General features: G+C 43.9%; 1 protein-coding gene across 5 annotated transcripts in view; it reads right to left on the bottom strand.

Annotated features, from left to right (window-relative positions):
• Positions 1-2,731: 2,731 nt before the first annotated feature.
• Positions 2,732-23,328, bottom strand: part of tiam2a (TIAM Rac1 associated GEF 2a) — a 93,037-nt gene continuing 72,440 nt past the window's right edge. For all 5 annotated transcript variants that reach the window (XM_051390746.1, XM_051390728.1, XM_051390755.1 and 2 more), the window contains 12 exons: positions 14,653-14,874; positions 13,120-13,188; positions 12,039-12,164; positions 11,392-11,500; positions 9,045-9,224; positions 8,653-8,771; positions 8,024-8,132; positions 7,503-7,561; positions 7,284-7,386; positions 6,935-7,028; positions 5,305-5,459; positions 2,732-4,966 (listed from right to left, as the gene is read on the bottom strand). In XM_051390746.1, the coding sequence (XP_051246706.1) occupies positions 4,260-4,966; positions 5,305-5,459; positions 6,935-7,028; positions 7,284-7,386; positions 7,503-7,561; positions 8,024-8,132; positions 8,653-8,771; positions 9,045-9,224; positions 11,392-11,500; positions 12,039-12,164; positions 13,120-13,188; positions 14,653-14,874 (2,052 nt within the window). In that variant the 3' untranslated portion in view covers positions 2,732-4,259. The remainder of the gene's footprint in view (positions 4,967-5,304; positions 5,460-6,934; positions 7,029-7,283; positions 7,387-7,502; positions 7,562-8,023; positions 8,133-8,652; positions 8,772-9,044; positions 9,225-11,391; positions 11,501-12,038; positions 12,165-13,119; positions 13,189-14,652; positions 14,875-23,328) is intronic.

Here is a 23,328-nt window from a genome sequence, read left to right as displayed (position 1 = left end):
TTCTGTGTGTTCTCTTTGTCTCCTTTTTTGAATGCTGGAGCAGATAATCACCAATAGAACATGGCAGGGCTGTTGCCTGCCAGTGTGGCAGATGGTATGCCATGGTTGCCTTGCCAGAGAGAGACTTCGCTCAGTTTTGATGATTGGTGGGTGTTAATCTCCAACTACAATAAGGATTTCATCAGATCTACATGGCAGATAGGTGAGATAGATGTTGGCAGCCGCGATGCTGTGTGTTATTATCCAGATACTCAAGCGACCCTGAAGAAAGATGATGGGTTTTTATTTTGGAAGATTGTATGTGTGGGAAGAGATTGCAGAGTGGGAACTGACGTTACGCACAAGTGGAAGGTAAAAGCTGCTGAGTGGACACACCTGGCTACGCAGTCGTAGGGATGTTCCGTTATGCCACGCTGTAATATTTGTTTGGACTGTGTAACGCGTAAACGTTACCATCCACATTTTATCTCCAAATAACACTTTAACTGCCTAAAATATATCAATTAAAGGCAGAAGAGGCCTGCTGGCTACCATTTCTAATCCAGTGTGCTTGAACCTGCAACTACAGGTGAGTCAAAACTACAGTCTCCCTACAAATCAGCTGTCAGGTATCAGACACATATTGTACAGGCGTGTAACTTTACTTTATTATTATCATTACTGTATCAGACACGTTTGAGTCTGAGGTGGTCAAAAGTCTTGATTTTATTTTTTAGCCACAAATTGAAAAAGTGTAATAAAAGTGTTAACATTAGACTTAGTAATGCAATGTGAAATACTTCGTCTGCAAAATGGGGGATATTCAGGTTCTCGCTTAAAGGTTTGTGTCAATTCAATGTAAACAGTACTGTTAAACGCACTGATTTCACAATTTGACATAAGTAAAAGTACAGAAGTATTATCGGCTAAATGTATCAGCAAATACGTAAACATACTCATTACTTATTATATTCAATTAAACATTTATAACAAATTATATCAGTCATATTCATAAGAAGCCATGTTTTGTATAAAATATTCATCCAATCCAATCCACTTTATTTATATAGCACGATTTTAACAAGGTTTCCAAAGTGCTGCACAAAAATATATACAAAAACTATAATTATAAAAAGTGTAGTAAATATAACATGCCCCTCTGAAATATAATGAGGAATAAACTGGCATCAGGTACAACAGATGTGTAATATGATAAAATATTATACATGCTAATAGATATGTGATGATATGAGTTGTCTAGACTCAACAGCAAAACACTGATAGGTTAGAGGTGATCGGAGGACAGTTTATGTTTTTCAGTTAATCCCAGATACAATTAGTGTGAATGATTCTGGTAAAAAGTAGTACAGATCAAAAATAATCCTCAGCCCATCACCCTTCAGAATTAAGCTGCATGGCTTTTAGTGTGGTTTTAAAACTGTTAAACTGCCACAGCTGTCGGTCATTGCATGGTAACCTGATAAATCACACCAGACCTGAACTAACATAATTTTATCCTTGTAGCCAGCTGACAGCTGGCAGTGTAGCTGCTACCCAGCCACCATCATGACAGACTCACTCAGTGATTTGTCACAGATTGTGAAATGCAGTGACTCTAAAATGGTAAAAGAGCACAAGATGCTTCCCCGGTTTCTCTGCCAGCATTACCTGTCCACACATATTTGGATGTTTCATCATCATGCCTGGCTGTCTGGTAGTCCTCTGCACCTGTTTACCATGTCAGGAAATAATCCTGTGTGGCTCAATGTAAACTTAGCTAGGAGCTAAATACTAATCACAGTCTTAGATATAGCTTTCCTTGTGTGGCCCAGCGGAGTGCATGAAAGTGAACAGGTGGTGGGTTGGCAGTAGGTTTTAAAAAGTGTCTTAAAGGATCATTTCACCCAAAACAGTGTCCTAGGCAACCAAATCATTGTTTTTGCTGAGACACATTGCTTTTGAGTTTTTCAAATCTCCTTTTCTATAATTCTATACTGCTATAGCTGTCTGGTATTAACAGTATCTTATTGTGAACAAACATTAGCTAGATATTGCTGAGTCTGCTCAATGATTTTATCACTATTTTGTACTTGTGCTACTAACCACTAAGTTTTGGCATGAAACGTTATCAAATTATTGTCACTCATGGCCACAGTGGCTATTGTGCAGCAAATGTTATACAGGCTCGCTTTAAGCATCATGATTTAATTCCATTCACCTCCTATTAGGGTAATGCCAGAATGTCTCAAACTATCTAGCCATGCAGATAATACAAGGGCTAACTGGGTAAAAATATAATTTAGTCAATAATTTGGGTGTTTTCAGTTGACTGGGTTTAATATGAAAGATAAGGAATAGAACAACTAATTAATTGTCCACGTGGAGATGCTAAATGTGCTCAGCTAATTAAAAAAAAAATTCCCAACATACAGCCTGGTTAATTTCATGCGCCTGTGTATAAAATCCGAGCACCACAGCAGAGCTTGCTTTCTTCATGTAACTGTGCCCCACTTCTGTCAGATAATTATGTATTCTATTGAGGATATACCTTTTCTTCCAATACCAGGATATAAACTTCTGCGTTTCTTGTGACAGCTAATCAGGGACTGGTGGCAAGTCTAGCCAAGGGACCAAGCCTGAGATAAGACACTTACTTCCCAGCACTGCTTTACCTGCCAATAGAACAGAAAGGATTTGTAAAACTGAACTGACAGCTGAACTGAAAGTTGAAAGCATTGTTCTCCAGGCGTCATTCACAGATAAAACTTTTATTTATAAAACAATTCCTTAACAATGGGGCATTCACATTCATTGGTATGCTAGCATTAAAGGCAAGGTAAAGTTGAGCTGAGAAGGTACAGACTGTAGTAGTGGTTTGCCTTTGTTATAGTACCTTAAACACGTACTATGGCAAACAAAACGTTTTACAAAAATATCAGCTGCATTTATTGCAAATTCCTGCCTTGTTTCTTACCTGTACAGTGTCAAGTATGTATAAGAGAATACATAAATGTTTCAAAAGATAGAAAAGATTATATACACGGGACACATAAACGTCGAGAAACACTGGGGTTTAAACATTATTGCAGTTTAAATCGTTCAATTAAGCAGCCATATCTCAAAAACACTTTCCAATGCATACACTGGAAATTACAATCTTCAGCGAAAAGACAACCAAAATCCAGTAGGCTACATTTTCAAAATGAAGTTGGAAAAACATCAAGCTGTATTGCATCTTTTTTTATTAACTAATGGACCAAATCTTTAGCCAATGGTTCAAGCCTTCACCCAAAAAGTTACTTTGCTAAGATACACATAATCAAACCTATTAATAAATAAAAACAGCATTAATTACATTAAAACCTGTACAGATAAAAAATATTTAAAATATATAGGCAGACAGTGTACTTTAGTGCACAAAATACAGCAAAAAGGCTTAGTTACGAAAGTCAGTGTCCTTCCTGTTTATTTAGGCCAATGTCATCGCTTCTCAGGAAGTCTGACCGCCGTAGCTCTTTGGGTTGATATTATTTGTCTGTGATAGCCTTCACTCAGTGCCTCCTTTCTCATCAATTTTAACGAAAATGTAATTTGTAATAAGCTATAGTGTTTGGTTCTGTGAAACCAAATACAAACTAATATCTTACCAAACCTAAAGCCTGTGTGAAAGCCTGCTGCCCTGCAAACTGAAACAACATGTAGCACAGACTCAATAAACTCAGAAACCTATTGCATCTCTGTATCCCCCGGTTCTATACGCACCGCGGACTTCCTCCTCCTTTAACTTCTGGGACTGACAGACGAAGGACGTTCTCCCAATTTCCTCACAGAAAAGGTCAAAACCCAAATAAAAACTGCCAATCAGCATGAGCTGCAGGGGAAACTAAGATGGAATACGTCACTCAGACGGTTTTGTTGGGAGGAGGCGAAGCCCGGCGAGCTGAGGAGATCGCGGGAACGCATCAGTGCTTGGCAGATTCATTGCAGTCATTATCATTGGGACAGAAATCACTTCGCTTCTCCTCTCTGGGGGAGAGAAACTGTGTCTGTCAGCCAATAGGCTTCCATCAGAACAGATCATATATGCCTAACTTTTAGCAGGCAGATGTGTTGCCTACTAAACAGACTGCAGAGTTGAGGCACAGCTTCACAGCCACGCGCAAGCCGCAGGGGGTTTCACCTCTTGTAACGCAGGGGCTTTTGGTCTGCACCTTTTCGCCCTTGTGACCATTAACTTGTGGCCCTGGTACAGTATAGTTCTGCTCTGTCAATCCAGCCCCCTACGAGGAGGTGGCATTTCCAGAGTCAGTGGCACAGCTCTCAGCTGGGTCATAGAAGCAGTCCTCATTCACTACAGATGTCAGACTTTGGACACTGAACTCTCTCTCCAGCAGCGTGTTAAGGTCCACTACCCCTGCCGGCGATGCTGCATCTGCCTGGCTGTCCAGTGACCTGCTGTGCGCCTTCATGCTCAACAGAGCACCCTGGCTCCTCCTGAAACTGTTTGGTTTTCTCTTAACAGCACTGAAATGTCCTCGCATCAGTTTGGGTTGGGTCTCTGGAGTGTCCCCCACCCCCTCAGGTTGAACACAGGGAGCCGGTGCACATTTTGACACAGCGTCCTCCGAGAGTTGAAGCTGGAGGAACTGAGCCTCAATGGCGCTAGTTGGGGAACTGCTGTCCGCACTGTCCCTTCTTGTTCCCCCCTCGCTAAAGCCGTCATCGTCCTCGTCACTCAAAATATCAGACTCTTTCACAGCAGAGGTGGAGCGGGGTTGCAAGTTGGATCCCGGTGTCTGAGACCAGTTCTTCTGCTCAGGGGGGATAATGGAGTCAGAGGAGGTGCAAGGTGGAGGAGCCCCGTACAAACTGTAGGTTCCGCTGCTCAGGCTTCCCTCGTCTGAGTCCGGCCCCAGCTTGGGATTGCCGGCCTGGGCGGAAAGATCTCCAAGTGGCTGCTTACACAACCAGGAAGCCCTGGAGGAACCTGGTAACAAATGTGGAGAGGGATGGAGTCAGAAAAGCCACTCTTATCTAAGCACAACACTTTCACTGTAAGTATTTTATGACCTAAAGAGTGAGATACCATCGTCTCTAATGTACATGCATATTTGGCGTTACACAGTTAGTGACTATTAAAGCCAAATGACCTTAAAGGCTAAATACCAGCAATAACAACTCCTATGCCCTATGTGGACATGTTTTTATAGGAAACTTTCCCAGGAAGCAGTGCCTGGTACTCCAAAACAAATGTCAAATGTTTGACAGAATCCCCCCCCCATAAAAACGGAAATATTTTTCACATGAATGCTTCTGTATACTGACCTAGCCTAGCAGAGGAGGGCAGGGTGCTGCGCAGGGGGGCCAGGCGCTCCTTACAGCCCCTATCCAACGTGCCATCGCTCCTCATGTTCCTCCTCACGTTCTCCCTGAGGATGGAGCGGATCACCTTGATGATGCTGACCTTGCTCTCCGGCACACTGAGGAGGACACAGCAGAGGTACCATAGTAACATGAGCTCAGGGTATGTTAAACTTGATATCAGAAGCTAAATATAGAGTAAGGGGATTGGTGAGACGGTCCTCATTGTGTCCCCAGTGAAATGGGTGATTTAATTCATTAGGAGTGATCCCAATTTCACAGTGTCTAATGAGAATTACTAATTTGGTCACAGGCTTCACTCTCACCACCATGTAGACAGTTTATACTGTTGAGTGTTAAAAACCACAGTAAACAGAGGATCAATGGGAAGAGACGCACGCAAAGCCGATAGCTAGAACCTAATGTGTCCTCTTTGGGGACTATGATATGGAACCCAAAATGGGATTATTATTGAACTACGTATGGAAAAATGCAACATGAAAAAAAAAAAAAAAAAGGGCATTTCCTAGTGCTAAGCTAACTGGCTGCAGGCAGATATGAGGTGGTATTATTAGCATGTTGCAGTATTAAAAGATTTGTATTATTGCCTTTATTTTAATAGGAGCAGCTGAAGAGTGACAGAATTGTGGAGAGAGAGGGGGATGACAAGCAGCAGAGGGTTGTGCTGCAGTAAGGACTGAGCTTTTGTATATGGGCCGCACGCTACACCTAGTTGGCAACCAGCGTGCCCCAAAATGAGTACTTATGGCATAATTTAGGCTTCAGTCAAACTGTAAAATAGGTGATGATTGTCTAAATAGGCTTGATTGTTGGATCAGCAGCCACCTGTTTTAATGATGAGGTTGGAACTTAGGGAAGGACTACATTTTTCAGTAGGTTTGAAAAAATGAAAAGATAATTCCAGTTTATCACAACTTGGGTCTTTTTTGCAGCCTTGACCATTCCTTCCATCAGTAATGGCAACATTAAGATCTTGGAACATTGCAACATTGCTAAAAAGAAGACTGATGTTGCAAGCAGTCAAATGATCAGACAGGTTGCAAAAAGCAGAAGTTAGCCTTATTTGGAAAGGAGAATTAAGGGAAACTGTATAATGTATTACCCAAACTGCCCATTCTAGACATCTAGTACAGTTTACAGACCAACTGTACTCGACATAGCTGTGTGTACAGTTTCTCTATGCAATTAGAGATTATTACCAACATGAGGATGCTCACTTTGGTTTTACTTCCAAATAGTCATTAGATAAGTGCGTTGGATAATCTGGCTAAACTGTTGGCTTGTTTACAACTTGTCCACCTGTTCGCTTGTATTTCTTGCCTTGGTGGACATCATATTAGCAATGATCCTAGGTTCCCAGATCTCAGCAATTACTTTGCTGATGAAAGTGCTGTCGTAACTAATAGAAATGGTGGCCAAAACTGCAAAAATAAGACTAAAGTTTTAATGAACCTTAATTATCCTTCTAAAACCCTGCTTCCGGGATGTGTAAAGGGTAAAAATGACTATGGAATTCATGAATAAATACCAGAATAAATCATCACTGATTCCACCTGAAAGTTTAATCTCTGACCTGCTACACAGCTGGAAGACGGTCTCTGGCCTGCCTTCCACTTCAGACCTGGAGTGAATCAGCTCCCAGATGCAGCTGCTTTCTGTGCCTGTTCCTGGGAGAGCGAAGAAATAAAGGAGAGGCTTTTAATCACACAGTCCAAATATGGTTTATGGTTTCAGAAGGCGATAAGGAGGGAGGGAGGGAGCTGAATAGAAATGCCAGAAGACGTGTGTGTGGGCGAGGAGAATGAGTTTAGGGGGGTGTGTGTGTGGGGAAATATGAAGGGGGAGAAAGAACAAAAAGATTAAGTGGATGTACTTTGTGAGTGATTTAGTGGGGATAAGGTGGCAGTGTGCCGGCCTCTTACCTGCAGTATTTCCCAATCTGACCTGCAGCGCAGAGAGCGGGATGAGCCAACGGAACTTAAAGGGGTCCAAATCGCCGTGAGAAAGTGCCGAACGAGCGTTAGTCTGGTCATCACACGGAGAATGCCACATAGGAGAGGAGAGAAAAATGCTACGTTTCACACCAAAGACACCATTTGTGGCATGTGAGAGTAAATGAGTGCAACAGCCACAACACTTACCATCTTCTTCTTCAGCTTGTTGTTTTCCCTGTAGACCAATATCACTGCTTTCTTGAACACTGGTGAGAGAGAACACATCAGCGTCTTAGTTTTGACTGCGAATGCCTCTTGGGGAAAGCCGACTGAAGGAGAGCAACCCACAGAAGCATTTAAGATGCCAGCTTGAAGCCTTAAAGCATATATCAGCACTAGAGCTACGGAAATTTGAAATTCACTGAGATCTGTTTTGAGTGCTGCTGCAGACACAGTTCTGTGCTGCAAACCCAACACATTTGGTTTGTACTGATTGAAAGTTTAGCTGACATCCACCATTAAAAAAATGGACCCAATATTAAAAATGCTTTCTATTTGGTCGTTTGTGCCCCGAAGCCTGTGAAATAAAACAGCATGTCGAGTTTGAATGGAACAGCAGCCAACACATTGTTGGAGTCTGGCATGGTAAGGGTTATGGGTAGGGAAATGGCAGGGACTTTTCCCCAGAATGCATCACCAACGACAGCAGGGACAGTGTGCAGACTCACCAAACACGGTCATCTCGGGGTCTTTTCTCATGCGGCCCAGCGATGGATGCGGGTTGAGCCAGACAACTGAGGAATGCATGAGAAACTCTCCCATAGAGATCTCTGCGACCTGAGAGAGACACAGGAGAGGATTTAAAAGAGTGCAGGGGCAAAGGGAGAACAACAAGCAAGACTTTTGGCTTTCCACTGCCATGTGAGATACATACTAACTAAGCCTATGAATGGAGCTCCACAGCTACAAACTAGTGCTGGTACATGGGACGGAGGCTGATTTTCATTTCATTTTTTATCCAAGAGCTTATGAATTCTTTGAAAACATACAGTACCCTAGACAACATTATTTAGCATTCACTTTGAATATTTATGCAGTGGTTACCAACTAAATATTCCATCAATTTGTAAATGTATTCAACCCCTTGAGGGAATGCACAGAAGACGGCGTAAACAGCTCCACTCTGATGTACTGATAGTTAACTCGATTGAAGTAGTTTTAACTGTGATAAGTATTTAGTGTTTGTGTATTGTAGCAGGTGTCCTGTGAAACTCAATGTCACCGAAGCAACTTCTATTCAGCAAATATTGACTATGCTCGATGATTATAAATTTGATTGTGTGAAATGTGTATCTACCTCTTTATCGTGGCCAGTCTGCTCAGCAACTAGCTGATCAAACACGGAGCCGTAATCCTCGTAGATCTTCTGCATCTCATTGATGTGGCTGGCAACCTTCTCCATGGCTTTCAGAGCCTCTGCAGGGACGAGAACACAATGAAGTGTTAACAAGGATCAATTCTTGACTTTATATGCTTTGCATTACAGTAGCAGATCTTATTTGCTCATTGTGTGTGCACTGTGTACTGGGGAGAAAATGACTGTTCTGCCAAGATGTGTTACTTAATGTTCTGATGCATGATGGCATGACACAGAAATGACAAGTGTGAACGTCTATATTTTTAGCACATCTGTCCCCATGTGTGTGGGTTGGCTTGTGTGTCGGTAAATGTATGTTTCCTTCTCCCTACCGGTGAGGTGGTAGTGCTCCTCACTGTCAGCGTCAGTGAGGGAGACCAGCTCCCTGAGCAGCAGGGGGTACTTGAGCACCCTTTGCACCGGTTTAATCAGGTAGGACTCCAGGGTAGATGAGTGCTGCTTGGTGGGGTTCCTTGCATCCAGGAATTCCTTAAAGGCCTGATCCGTCTTTGCTGAAAAACACATACGTACTGAATTAATATGAATCTTTCAGCAGTTCCTTTGTTTTCTGTGTTTGTGTTTCCTGATGCACTCTGATGGTCTCACGCATACATAGCGAGAGAGACGCGTGGCTATATCGTAAGCCAAACTCAGATCTGACATAGACCAATGAAGGTCAGGGCAGAACCATGGTGCAACAAGCTGTCTCCAGCAGGGGGTAGTGTAGGCTTCTCCTCAACCTACCATGACCATTGCAGTATAAAGGTTTAAACATGCATCCATTATACTCAGCACATCACCTCTGAGTATCATAATACATTGAAGATAAGGTGCTTTCACAAAGCAAAAGTTAAAAATAACTAATCAAAACCATGCTGTCTTATTTATAACATGGTGAAAATGATCAAGTTGGGACTCGTCAGTTTTACACTGAAGCCAAAAGCGCTGTGTGAAGTGGCAGGTATAGTACAAAATGATCCTTCTGTAAAGGTGATGACATTTTCCCTGAGCAGTATGCTTCCACGGTGCTTACTGAGGGGGGGCCATTAAAGTATTAATTATAGCACTCCCAGCCACAGACAGGCAGCAGCATCGACACCTCCCAGAGTAATTGGCAGGCAATTAACGAGTCGACAAATAAACAGAGAAACTAAGGCAACCGAGGGCCTTTGGCATGACGGGAAAGGGAGGGGGTAATGAAGATGGCAGAGACGGGCATATAATTACTTAAAGGGTTGACAAACTCCCACAGATTTCTTGTCTGTGTCCTTGGGTGAGCTGGTCGTGACCAGGCTGCACTGGGTGTTCTGTACCATGCTGCGCCAACTATATGCTCAGTGCAACTATCACCTTGTTATACTTGGCCATCCTTATCTCTACTGTGCAATTATTTTGCTACATGTTCTAATATTAGTTTGCATGCACAGGCTATAATACTTTACACCCTGCCATTTAAAGCTTTGGTTAAAGAATAGGGTGTATGAACCCTGTAAGTAGAGGACTTTGAATCTGGCATCTTTTCCCTTCATTTAAGCATTTGGAGCCATTTTGCACCCAGTTGGCACTGCCCACAGGCTGAAGGACTTTAGAATAATCACTATGCCAAGATCTGTCTAAAAAGGACAGTCAGTAATTTCATAATATATAATATATATTAATTTTGTACATTATTGTTTTAAAAAAATACATACACAAACGTTTGGAGCACAGATTCAGGGTTTTTTAACAGTGCATCTATTAAATTAATAGGAGGGTTTCCGTTTAAGGATTGTAGCCAAGGATCTTTTTATAGCCAGATGGAGGCACAATATATCATTAAACATAATTTTCATGATCTTCCAAACTATTTAACACTGCAGAAAACTCTTTCATGAACCAGTGTTGCTGTGATAACCATGTTTACCACACTTTATTCTCCTCTAGGTAATTCTGACCCATCAGAGTGTTTTTCTCCTTCTAATCCTATTAAATATCCATCCATCCTGCTACTTACCTCGAGGAATATCCCATGCAATTCTAGTAATGGGGCAGCACATGGGAGGAATTCGCCCACCCCATCCCCCAATGTCGGCAAAGAAGCCAATCTTCTTACATTTCGCTCTGTACTGGGCAGCGTTCCCAAATTGTGGCAGAAAGGCCGGCGTCTTAGCAGGCATAAATCAACTTTAAAATTTCTACTCTGTCACATGCTGAGGAAGACGCAAGGAATTATTGGGGCTCTCGGGTTGTCACGATCGGATATGTTCTGTTAGCGGACAAGGTTATCCAAAGTCTGTGTATTAATAAATGGATTTGTTTTAGCTCGATTTGTAAAACAGGTAATCATTTTGAATATTTAGAAACAGTAGATCACAAAATGAAAGGAGGAGAATTTTTCATCTCCCAACTATATTTTGTGTGCGTGCTGGGTTTGCAGTAAACGGGAGAGGCATCTACTGCCGCACTCTCTTTCGTACATAATTGATTTGTTTCCCAAGAGAGGAGGCCAAACCTTCAACAATAAGTGCCGAGAGGTGTCTCTGATGCAACGTAGGTGCAAGGAAGCTGAATCAAGCAGGTGTGTGGGACACTTATGTGTCTGCGGATGTATTTATTATATACCACTTCTCAATCTCACATTGTGCAGGAGTGCATTTAGGCCATTTTAGTGCCTTTTGAGCGTTTAGGTGTGTGTCCTACCTCTCTCCAGGACCTTCTGGACCTTGATATGGTTGGCACAGAAGCCGCTGTAGAGCTTGAAGTGGTCAGCGTAGTAGAGGAAGGAACCCCCGAGAGAAAACAGCAGCTTCTGTAGACAGAGAGGGTGTGAGAAAAAAACAAAGACAAGGACTGAGTGTCACACATACACACACACACACACACACAGATGGAGAGAATGTTATGCCATACGAAGCCAAATGAGTTCAGAGGAAGAGAGAGAGAGAAGATGAAAGAGTGCGAACATGTGAAGTCATGACCGAACACCTCTGCACTCCCTCTCTTGGGAGACTATTCAAACGCCCCCTCTGTCCTTTCCCTCTCACCTAAAGTCCTGAGTACACTAGCTTTCAGCAGCTCACAATCCAACCAGTGAACCGCCGCCTCGATCAATAGACCGCACACATTGTCATGTCAACCCTATAAATCAGCCGGCGATGCCCCTGTCGCACCCCCTCAATTATTTATAAACCTCAAAATCTCAAAGATCATGCCTTGTCTTTGGAGTAGCTGCTAACATCACCTGGCTTGAGAATAATGTTGTTCCGTATGTTCACACTCATGGAATCTATACTGAATCTTTGGACATTTAATCAATAATATGCTATGTTACTGTGTGTGCTTTTCACCTTGAACTGTGAGGGGGTCTCCAGGGTGCTGTAGTCAGGCGACGAGGCGATCCTTTCCTCCAGGGTCTGCAGGAATACCCTCTGGAAGTCCAGCATCTCTGGCAGGCTGCCAAACAAACTCTCCATCTGAAGAGGAGAACAGGGATAGTAGGGTAATGGATAGAAAGAGGCAAAGAGGGGAGAGGTAGTATGGAATTGTGGGTGATGGATAGGGATATATGAGAGGAAAATGGCCGAGAAAGGGAGGGGGGAGAAGGGGGAGAGTGAAGGAATATGAGGCTATATCTTGTAATTCATAACAGTCAGTCAGACAGGCACCCTGGAGTGTTATAAAACCTCCACTCTGATGGCTCCATCTCTGACAAAGGCACTTAGGGACAAGCTATGGCCCTGCTACAAATAGAGCACACACACGTACAAACTTCCACTGTCTGACACACATACCCAGAGTCAACACTTCCCTTCATTAAAAGCTGTTCTGGGGCTAACATGCCCATGTCCATTTTGTGTCTGGACACGTCGCGCTGTCCCATAATGGCCTTTTAATTTGCCCCAGTGCTCAGTGGCCTATCGACTAGTGTGTCTTGAGAGAGGCGTCCTGTGTTTGAGGTCACGCCGGGCACAGCGCTGCACACAGGGCTGGAAACTGCAATACTGAGGTCATTAGCATGCTGCAGTTACTACTATATGTTGACACAGTAACATGCAATGACAGTTTGATTCAAAAGAGAAAAACCCCACTTTGTCAATTGAAAAGGAAAAATCAGTGGACAGCTATACTGTGGCGTGTGAATCTGAGTTGAATGCTTAAAGGGTGGGTTTACTCTTAAGCTAACCTTTATTGGTGTGTCCCTGTGGGACGCTAGAAGGTCAGTGTGGGGGAATGCTAATTTGTCCTCCAACCCGTCACAGTGGTAATGAGGGAGATATGGCCTAGCAGAGTTCATCGACGTCACCTCTGGGTAATAAACACTTAATGAATTCACCGTCCTATATAGCAGGACACGCCTCTGGACGCTACACCTCATCATGTTTACCACATAATAACACACACACAAACACACACACACACGCCACCCACCTCATCCGGTGTGAGGAAAGTTTCATTCTGTAGAGGTTTCAGGTAGATCTCGAACAAACAGGCCAGGTCCTGCACACAAAAATACAGAAGGTCAGTGACGAGGAATCAAACGTCAATAAGTGAACATTATCCCTTAACCTACGTGTCTTTTAAAATCCCTTTCATCATCAATTCACTCCTTGTTTCTCCCTTTCTAACCTCCAAAAGTCTCCCTTCCACAATCCCTCGCCTCATTCCTCCATCTTCTCCCTCTATGTCCCCTTATCTCCCCCCCCCCACTTTAATGTGGCTGTAGCTTGTCTTGGTATCAGTGGGGATATTCTCATTAGGTTGATTTATGAGATTCCTCCTCCTCCTCCTTCTCCTCCTCCTCCCCTCCCCTCCCCTCCCCAAGCAGTCGCTACTGGTGCATGGATACAGGCCTGCATAAAGGCACTCTGGGAAGACAATCTCCTCCCTCAATTACAAATCATCGGCAGGTTGAAGGAGAGGCGTACACGGAGAAAGACACTTGAAAAAATGAGGAGATGAAGAAGAAAGAGAAAAAATGCCAGCAATGACAAGTGTTGCAGAGTCAAGAAGATCATGAATGCAGCTCTTTAATGTGGAGGGAGGAAAAGGTCGTATTGGAAAACATGAGGGCAGCAAAATGATTGGGTGGGAGGAAGATAAAAAAGCCTAGACAAGATGAGGAGGGAAGGAGGAGCTCTAACTGTGGGACTGACTACAGAAGTCCCATGTCACCACTTGAATAAAGACCTTCAATAAAAAGCAAAAGTTCAACATTTTGAGAAATATGCGTTTTTACTTTCTTGCTGACAGTAAGATGAGAAGATTCATACCACTCTCATATTTGTACGGTTAATGTGTCGCTGGAACCAGCAGCCAGGTAACTTAGCTTCAGCATAAAGACTGGAAACATGGGAAACAGCTCTGTCCAAAGGCAACACAATGTGTCTATCAGCACCGCTTCCTGTAGTCTCAACTGCTCCCAGCCCCCCCCCATAAAACCACAACTTATCATTAATACACAGAAGTTTTTGAACAGATTAAACAAACAATATAACATGTTATTTAGTGAACTTTAGAGGTGCTCATAGGCAGTTGTGTTACCTCAGAACAGAAGCAAGCTGTTGTCTTTATGCTAAGCTAACCTATCAGGCTGCTGGCTCCTGCTATAAATCTACTGTGCAGATATGAGAGTGGTCTGAAACTTCTCATCGAAGGTTCAACAAGAGAGCAAAAAAAGTATAAAATGTTCAATTCTGCCAGTGATAGGCCCTTTCATTTTACTTGACAATGTGAGAAGTTAAATCAGGAGTTAGGTTCAAAAGATACTATGGTGCTTTTTTTGTCTTGGTAAAATAAAAAAAGAGAAAAAGGTATATAATTGTATAACCAAGGAGTTAAAAATGGGACAGTGGAGTCTTTAGAAAACACACGATAATTAATCAAAATGTAGACAAATATTCATGTTAGCTTCTTATAAGGTATTCTTATATAACATCATAAGTCAAAGCTTCGCGGTTTTACCTTCACATAGGATTTCTCTGTGTCCACGAGCTCCTGGATGACCTTGCGTAACCTCTCAGTGGCACTCATATGCTTGGGGCAAGGTCTGAGCAGGGTGGCCTCTGCCGTTGCACCGCCTCCCTGCCTTACCGGAGGTTCCTTGGTGTTGTCCATCAAACCCCCAGGGCCCGAGCCGGTCCCTTCCTGGAAGGACTGGTAGAGAGTGCACACCGTGTCCACGCTCTGTAGGGGTCAACAGAGAGAAAGAGGTATGTATTTAGGTTAGGCAGCTAAGGGATTATAACAGCCAGCTGGTTAAAATGAGGATCACACTTGCTATAAGAAACTGCATGCATGCATGCATACACAGACATGTATCTGCACCAAAACATATTCAAGGATTTATTAAAATGAAAAATCTAAGTCATTTACCTCCCTCATTTAACTATTCACTACTAATGATTTCATCTCCGTTGGATAAAATAATGATGTATATAACTGTTCACTGTACACGGCCAGTGATTCCCATGGGTATACTAAGAGCGTTATGGAGATTTAGTTATGCACGCTATGCTAATTGGCTTTGCATCAAAGACTTTACAGTGCATCTGAAAGACTAACTAGATACCCCAGCAGTTACCATTATAGCACATTACACTATCCGTCTAAATTCATAATGGACAGTTATGCTGCCTTGTGTCACATCAATTCAAGAACATTTGACATGCCAGAAGATCCCAAGGGGTCGTGCATTAGTTTGTATTAGAGGGAGGGGCTTAGAAGAATCTAATGTTCTAACTCTAGCTGAGCTCATTCATAAAAAGTGAAAATTCCTCCCAGCCTGCTTTGTACTTCTTTGACAGGTGGGACCCCATGAAGAACTCAGCGTCACACCATTTACCGACAGAAACAGATAATCCGCATTACTTTACACTGGACTGGATTGCCCGGGGTAGGAGAAATTAACATCAGCCGAAGGCACCACGCTGCAAACTCTTGCCTGTGGCGGCAAAGGTTTTGTAGTCTGTGAGCAACTGTGGCAGAAAATGAACCATTATCAGCCTCTCTGTTCCATTCCCTGAGACAAAAAAAGAAGCAGTGAGGGGAAAAACGTCTCCCCTTCTCTCCTCTTCCCACCGTGGTTGCCACTGTACGCTTATCAAGCACCATGGTCAATGTATGGACACTTAATCAGAATCCATCCCAATTTCTTACCTGACAAACTACTCAAGCACAACACTTCATCAACAGCACCACGCTTTGCTCGACAGTAGTGCGCAAAGCCATCAATTATGATGTGATTTCTATGTTAAAAATAGCCTCATGATGACCAGTCCCCTCCTTATTCCAAGTGAATGACATGATGTAGCATTATAATCTGTGGCCCGTCACTAGAATCAGTGGAGGATGATAAGTGCCAGTAATAGCAGGTTCCAATCCGCTGCACAGCAACACAGCTCGGTGGGACGGCCAAGATGCCAGGCAAAACAGCTGCTCAGCACTCTGCGCCTTCCTGTGTGTGTGCGTTTGTGTGTGTGTGCATGTATTGCATGAGCAAGCATTTAAGTGCAGCTACTTTAGCAACTACAAAAGACTGTACAGCAACACACATGGGTCGATACACCCTTTATTCTGACACTGCAGGCATTGATACGCACACATACACACTTCCCGAGCACTGTGGAAGCTTGTCTGAGTCATTCTGCTCTAAAACTGGTGTGGGCTACCACCCATAACACCCTCCATACACTCCCTGGGAGCCCACAGACAATCAAGGCTTCCATTAACGAGCCTGCGACTCATCAGCTAGCTCATTATAGCATGGTCACTCCAGAGACGGCCCTCCAATGCTTCAGTATAGTCTGTGAGGGTGACAGACTGAAAGGGAGGGGAGGGGAGAGAGACAGAAGGGGAAAATGCCTCTCCGTGTCCTCTATGTATGTCTGGGCTAAGCCTCTTTCAAGTGATATACCGCCCACAGCAGCACTCCACTCTGGAGCTCTTTGAATGTGGGATGATAATTATGAAGGGACTTAATGTCTCCCTCTGCGCTGGTGTAGGGACTAGGGTTGCCACCGTCGATGTGGAAAATGTGGACACCTTGCCAGCAGCCCCATGCCCGGGGGACCCAAATCAAGCGGGGGATTTGGGGAGATTTTAAGCGTCAAAAATGTAATTTCCTGCATTTTGGTAAATTTTTATGCACCTATTTGTGCTTTTTATGTGCCAGTTTCAAAATCCTCTGCTACTCTCAACATAAATGTAAAGGAAATAGAGTCAATAAGAGTAAAACACAGTTGCATCAGTTAAGGATTACAACATCAGATCATAGACATGGCCCAAATGTTTGGTCTCAAGATTCCCTAAAAACCTATCCAGGGTAAAATACCAAGTCCTCTGCCCTTGCACTGCTTGGACATGGTAGTCCCCAGCTGAATGCTGCTTCAGGTCAGACAGTCCACCAGAAAATATCTGAAACTGTACAGTTTGCCTTGTACTCATTCCCACGGACATGACTGATCTATCTGCCATTTAGATCTGTATCTAGCCTCTTTCTTTTTATGGGTGGACATGAGCTAGAGGTATTTGCCGCATAAAAAAGATCAAAGATCAAAGTTTCTGTAACCAGGGCGATGACGTTGACTGACAGACAACTTGTCATTCTTTGAGCGAAATGCTAATGTCAGGAATTAACAGGTCAGGAACCATTGAAATTTTGACCTGAGGAAAATTGAGGAGATGTTATTACATTTCATCCTGAGGGGGACGTGAATGTCTGTACACTGCAGTGCAATGGTTGAGATATTTTAGGTGGATGACCAACCAACGTTGCCATCCCTTTTTAGCCATACCACTAGGCTAAAAAGGCTTTGTTACCCTTGATCTAGTATAAAAGTGCTACTTTCTCTGGTTGATGTACATAATATAATTTTGGCAACAACTATCTACTTCAACATCAGAGCTGAACATTTCTTATAGTGATCAACATTCATGTAGCACGTAAACACTTCATAATGAACCAAGAATATCATCCACGTAACTAAGCTACTGACACACACTACCTAAATTCAGACACCGATGATGCAGCCACACACAGCAGTAGTCAGACTCCATTCGCTGATACACACACTGCGAAAACTCCATATTTTGGCAGGCGGGCACAAAGGGGCAGACTGCCCGAAGGAAACACAAAGGTTGAATGATATCATATTCATCAAATAGCCCCCTGGTAGCTCCAGACAGGGGAGGGCATTCTTGTGGAGACAGATAACAAGAATATCTGCTGTTTATTTCAGCTACAGGCGCCCAGAGGAAAGGGGAGGCCTGCCGGGGTCTCCAAAAAACGTGTGTGTGCACCCAGTAGCGCTACACCGCCACTCAAGTGCTGAGTTAATTCTCATTACACCCACACGCAGGAAGGATACGGGCTCACATTCGTCTCGCACACACACAGATGAGATGATGGAGGAGCCGCAGAGCTGGAGGAAGAAAAGCTTGATTGGACGCTTGGGAACGTGTGCACATGGAAACACACTTTTACATCTCACACAGCTCCCTAACTGAGTAAGATTTTCATCAACGTTAAATGGCAGACACCTGCATTGGAGCGTGACAAGAAGAGGTGGGCAGAAAGAAAGAGAGAAGAGGAGGGGGGGCACCTACACAGTGTCATGACTCAGGAATTGCAATCGCCTCACAACAATCCCACCAACACAGCCTGACAGCTAGCCCAAATAACCAATTAAGAGCCGAGGACAGGAGCCAGCAGAGGCGGGAGAAAAGCCCGGGAGTGCCAGGGAAGGAGAGTGGATCCGACAGCGCTGCTGTGAATTCCTATTCAGGTTTTCTCGCTGACAGCTGACAGCTCTGGATCATGTTTCTACCTCTTCTCACCATGTATGCCCTTTAGTCAATTTAGAAAAGAGGTCTTTGTTGACCTGCAGGTAAAAAAAAAATAAATGAAGTGAGCAGCTGTTGAGTCATTCAGTCCCTGTTTCCTTCTGACAGTGTCCAGCAGCATTTCTTTTCATTTTCAGTCAACAGCCATACATACAGTACATGATGTCCACTTCTTATAACATCTAAATGTCAAAGCAAAGGGTTTTCATTACAAAATGCTTCTTTCAAGTCAAGTAGAGTTACTTATCTTTATAAATCCAGGAACATTTTAATTCCAAACTGGCAAAAAAAATAAAAATAATACCATGACACACAAGTTAAACCTAAAGAGCAACCTTGTCCTCATTCTGAAATTAAAGCACATCTATATCAACATTAATCCAAAAAGCCTTCATTGTAGCCACTCACTTTCAGGAGCAATGACACTTGAAAACACACTGGAGTCCTGATGACTTTCTATCCTCTCTTTTAATGAGGCCCTTTCAAAAACTGCATCAAATATTACAACATAACCAGTGTTCATCTGTAAATATTCCAATCCTTTGCTCACCATGAAGAGCAGTCTGTAGAGCAGCCTCCATGCTGCTGTGGCCTGCCGCCGGGTCCTTCGGGCCAACGAGCAGCCCTTCCTACGCAGCCTGCCTCCCCTTGATGCTGGCATGGCGGCTCCAGAAATGGTGTACGGTTATACAACTTGACCCGAAACGGAGAAAATACCCATAAAAGAACTGTTGGCTCGACCGTCTAGAGATCTCTATCTCCTCGCTCTGTTCACGTCTGATTTTCATCTGATGGCTCCTCAATTTTTCTCACCCTCCTCCTCCTTCCATTCTCTCTCATTAGTGTCTCTATAGTCTCTCTGCAAGGCCCGGGTCAGAAGCCTCACTCTCGAGTACACCTATGCCTCTGAGGCGGAGGGGGCTTTGATGGGGATCGAGCCATTGATCCTGCGCCCTGCCGTTCTGTGAGCGTAGGCAGAGAAAAAGTGCTTGCTGCTGGCTTGTTTTGCATATCAATCAGTGGAGGACGGTCTGGCCACTTGGCTTGTGCAAATAGAGGGGAGTTCTTCCACTGGCAACTATTTCCTCTCTCACTGTCCGTCTCTTTCCATCAGGGCTGGTTTTCCTACATCTCTACTTTGACATCCTGCCATCAATCCTACTTCCCTCTGTCCATTTGCCTCCAGACATCCCCATTCCTCCTTCCTCTTCCTCTGGTTCTTCCCCCTACTTTTCGGCTCCATGTGACCTCGGTGTAATTTCCAGAGAGCTGAATGGAGAGGCCGGGGGCTGTATCAGTGTCCAGTCTCTCAATAGCACCAGTACAATGCAGACTGTTCTGGCTTGTTACCTCCACACACAGAGGAATGGCTGACTCAAAAATGGGAGGCTCTGAGCCGGTGGGGGTAACAGGGCAGGAATGTTAACTATGGCCTCGCACAAGAATAAAACATGACATGTGTTGCTCGTTGCACAGGGTACTTTCACAGGGAATAAATAAATAGATGAAGGCTCTGGCCTGATAACCAATTTTTAAGAGCTCATTGAGAGGACAATGACAGGCAAGAGTTTGGTAAAGGTATTTTTTTCTGGTATCCTATAAGAAGATAATGCAGTGTCAAGGTGTGTGTCAAGGTTGCTTCTACTGTTCCTCCTAAATTCAGTCAGAACTAAGTATTTAGAGTTACATGCACAAAGTTCCCAGGCTGAATGCAAACCACGGCCGTCGCAGTTCATGATCGGCGCCATAATCCCTAAACCAGGGTGCCCCTTGGTCAGGATTTTTTTGTTTCAAACAAATAAAATAGTGCAGCAAAAAGCATGTTGTCGCATCCTACTACCTCTCAGAGTTCTCTGTGTCATCATCATCATTTTTTCAGTCCCAACGTGATGAATCATAAAAATGGACAATGGATCACACTTCGTCACACGTCTCCTCTTGAAGGCTTTTGTGGTGTTGCACTTGATTGTACTTCAAAAGTGATGAAAGTGAGTATCTGAAGAGTTCCAGACACTGTTAGATGACCCAACAAGCTGTATAAATGATACTGACCTTCATGCACATAATCCACACTGTTGGCTGTAACATGTCAAATGCACTTACCATGCAGGATCTTACATGCAATCACTAAATAATAGTCTCATTTGTGACATATTTAATACTTATTTTATACAAGTTTTGGGTGTAAACACTCACACAAAAAAAAACAACCACACAGCTCGGCTATGTCAGACTTGGAGGTTTCAAGATAAACACTGAACACTGTCTCCATCTCCCTTTAACGCTCCAACGGAGTCATTATGTACAGAGCTCAGTCTGCTTTGCAGATGAAACGCTGCTCAAATCAAAGGAGAAGCCTTGCGCTTCACCAGCGGAGAGGTCCCATCTTAGCTGAAATAAACAAACAAATGTAGGGAGGGAGAGGATAAAGAAGAGGGGATAAATACAGGCATGTCCCTGGGGCTGGCTTTAGCCATCCCTCACAAGAAACAGCCTTGTCATGACACTATAAGTGAGAGAGAGAGCGGGAGAGTCAGAGAGTGTGAGAGAGAGAGAGAGAGAGAGAGAGAGAGAGAGAGAGAGAGAGAGAGAGAGAGAGTGAGTGAGTGAGTGAGTGAGAGAGTGAGAGAGTGAGAGAGAGAGAGGGGGGGTGGGAGAGAGGGGGAGAGAGAGAGAGAGAGAGAGAGAGAGAGAGAGAGAGAGGGGGTGGGGGGGGGGGGAGAGAGTGAGAGAGAGAGAGAGAGAGAGAGAGAGAGGCCTGGTGGCCGGTAGGCAGGCCCGTGATTCATTTGCCATGTTAGTGGGCTATAGTGCCACGATGCCATCTTCTTTTCAAAGCTCAATAAAAGAAGATGCATGCTCATAAATCAGAGTAGAGGGGAGGAGAGAGGAAGATGAGAGGGAGGGCTGGTCCCGTCGCGCTCCACTCAAGCCCATTTACGCCTTTTATTATTCATCCTAAACAAATATTATTCCGCCAAGTCTCGGAGGACTTTGGGAGAGGAGTGTGTTTTAATAATGAATCTAGTTTCAGATTAAAGCACCCATTCTACTGAGTCCCCTAGGCTATTCAGATCCACTCCGCTGCATGACTGCCAGTACAAAGGCAAAGTAATGCTGGGACTGTACGCTATTCTTATTCCACCAAGATGCCTAAAACTAAATGAAAGGTTAAGTGGAAATGCTTGTTGCCAACATTAAACATGACTTGATGACAAACAAGTCTGTGGAATAACTAATGGCAATCCCTGTGCTATCCCCAGTCTCCTTCCTGACCTGGAAAATGCTCAATCTTTGTGATTCAGAAGCAACCAGAGCCCCCTGAACTATGCACACCATACAACTGTCAAAAGATGACATAATACTAACAGATAATAGGCCCACTAGGCACACAAGGTGACCGTTTGAAAGTGAAAACACACCCATAAAGAGTCTAACTGCTAGTCAAACCAATACAATTAATTCTAATAGCGCCCATGTTGCTGAGATAACATCATGGATAGCAATAAAAGCTGTGGAGACAGGGCAAAAAGTAACACCGTGACCTTTTGACCTGCTCCCATATGCCTACACTATAAATCTTACAAGTGAACAGCTGAATTAAAGATCACCAGGATAGGATTGAGTAGAGAGGGCTTGCTGTGATGAACAGGTAGAAAACATGTCTAAGAGTCACACTAGCAGCTCTAAATGACAACCTCTTAGTGCTAAAGTCAGCACACTAACATGCTGACAAGGACAGTGCGAACATGCTGACATGATGTTCAGCAGATGACGTTTACAGTGTTCACAATCTTAGTTTGTGCTTCATCATGCTAACATTTGCTTATTAGCACTAAGCACAGTACAGCTGAGGCTGGTGAGGGTTTTGTAGTGTTTTTGTTCATGAACCAGAGAAATTGAAATTAAGACCTGATGATGGCGCTAAATGAAAATGCAGGGGTTCCTCAAAGTGGTTAGATTTCCTCTTGTAGGCAGCATGGGCATCTGTACCAGATCTCATTGCAATCATCCCATAGTTTGAGATATTTTTTTCTAGACCACCAAAGTGGTGGCTGACTGACACTGCCATCCCAAGAGCCACGCCACTAGCCTGGCTGAATATGTAGCAAATAATTCATATACACTACTGCAAATGCAATTAATGGAATTAATGGAATAAATTAAAGCTAAAATGCTAATAAAATGCAAATGGAAGGCTTATGAGTTTCTCTGACTGTAAAACTCGTCCAGACTTTTATTCTTGGAGATATTTTTACCAAATACACACAGACGGTTGTGGGAGTTGTGTGAAAGTTTGCAGCTGAAGTGTGAAGGCTCGTAGTATCAGCCACCTCAGTTAAAACCTCCCACGAGCAAGGAACACATCAGCCTATAGTTACCGGTTGTTTGTCCCCTTTGACGTCCCTCCGGCAGGACAGGCAGGCAGCCATGTCCTGGGCCAGGCAGGCCAGCTTGTCTTTGAGGAGCCGTCCCAAACTGAGCAGCACAGAGCCCAGGAACACATCCTTCTCCTCTTCCTCGCAGCTGGATGGCCAGAACCAGCACATGGCCAGGAGGGAACACAGAGCCTGGGCGGGCGACTGGTCCCGCATGAAGAGCTCAGATAAGGTGGTGAGGTAGAGGCACGGCCGAGGGTCTTCTTCATTCACCAATGGGGCTACAATTGGTATGGCTACTGCCATGTCTGCACCAGGAACCCCTGATGTGGTCATTCTAGCCGGATCTGGGTCATGTTGGATCCGGGTCCCCGTTGGTCCCTCCGTTGCTACTAGCTTCTATGTTTTTATCTCCAGC

This window comes from Dicentrarchus labrax, unplaced genomic scaffold (genome assembly GCF_905237075.1).
Source record: "Dicentrarchus labrax unplaced genomic scaffold, dlabrax2021, whole genome shotgun sequence".
Taxonomy (NCBI): domain Eukaryota; kingdom Metazoa; phylum Chordata; class Actinopteri; family Moronidae; genus Dicentrarchus; species Dicentrarchus labrax.
The sequence above is the reverse complement of the archived record's forward strand: the minus strand, read 5'-3'. Positions and strand labels throughout refer to the sequence as shown.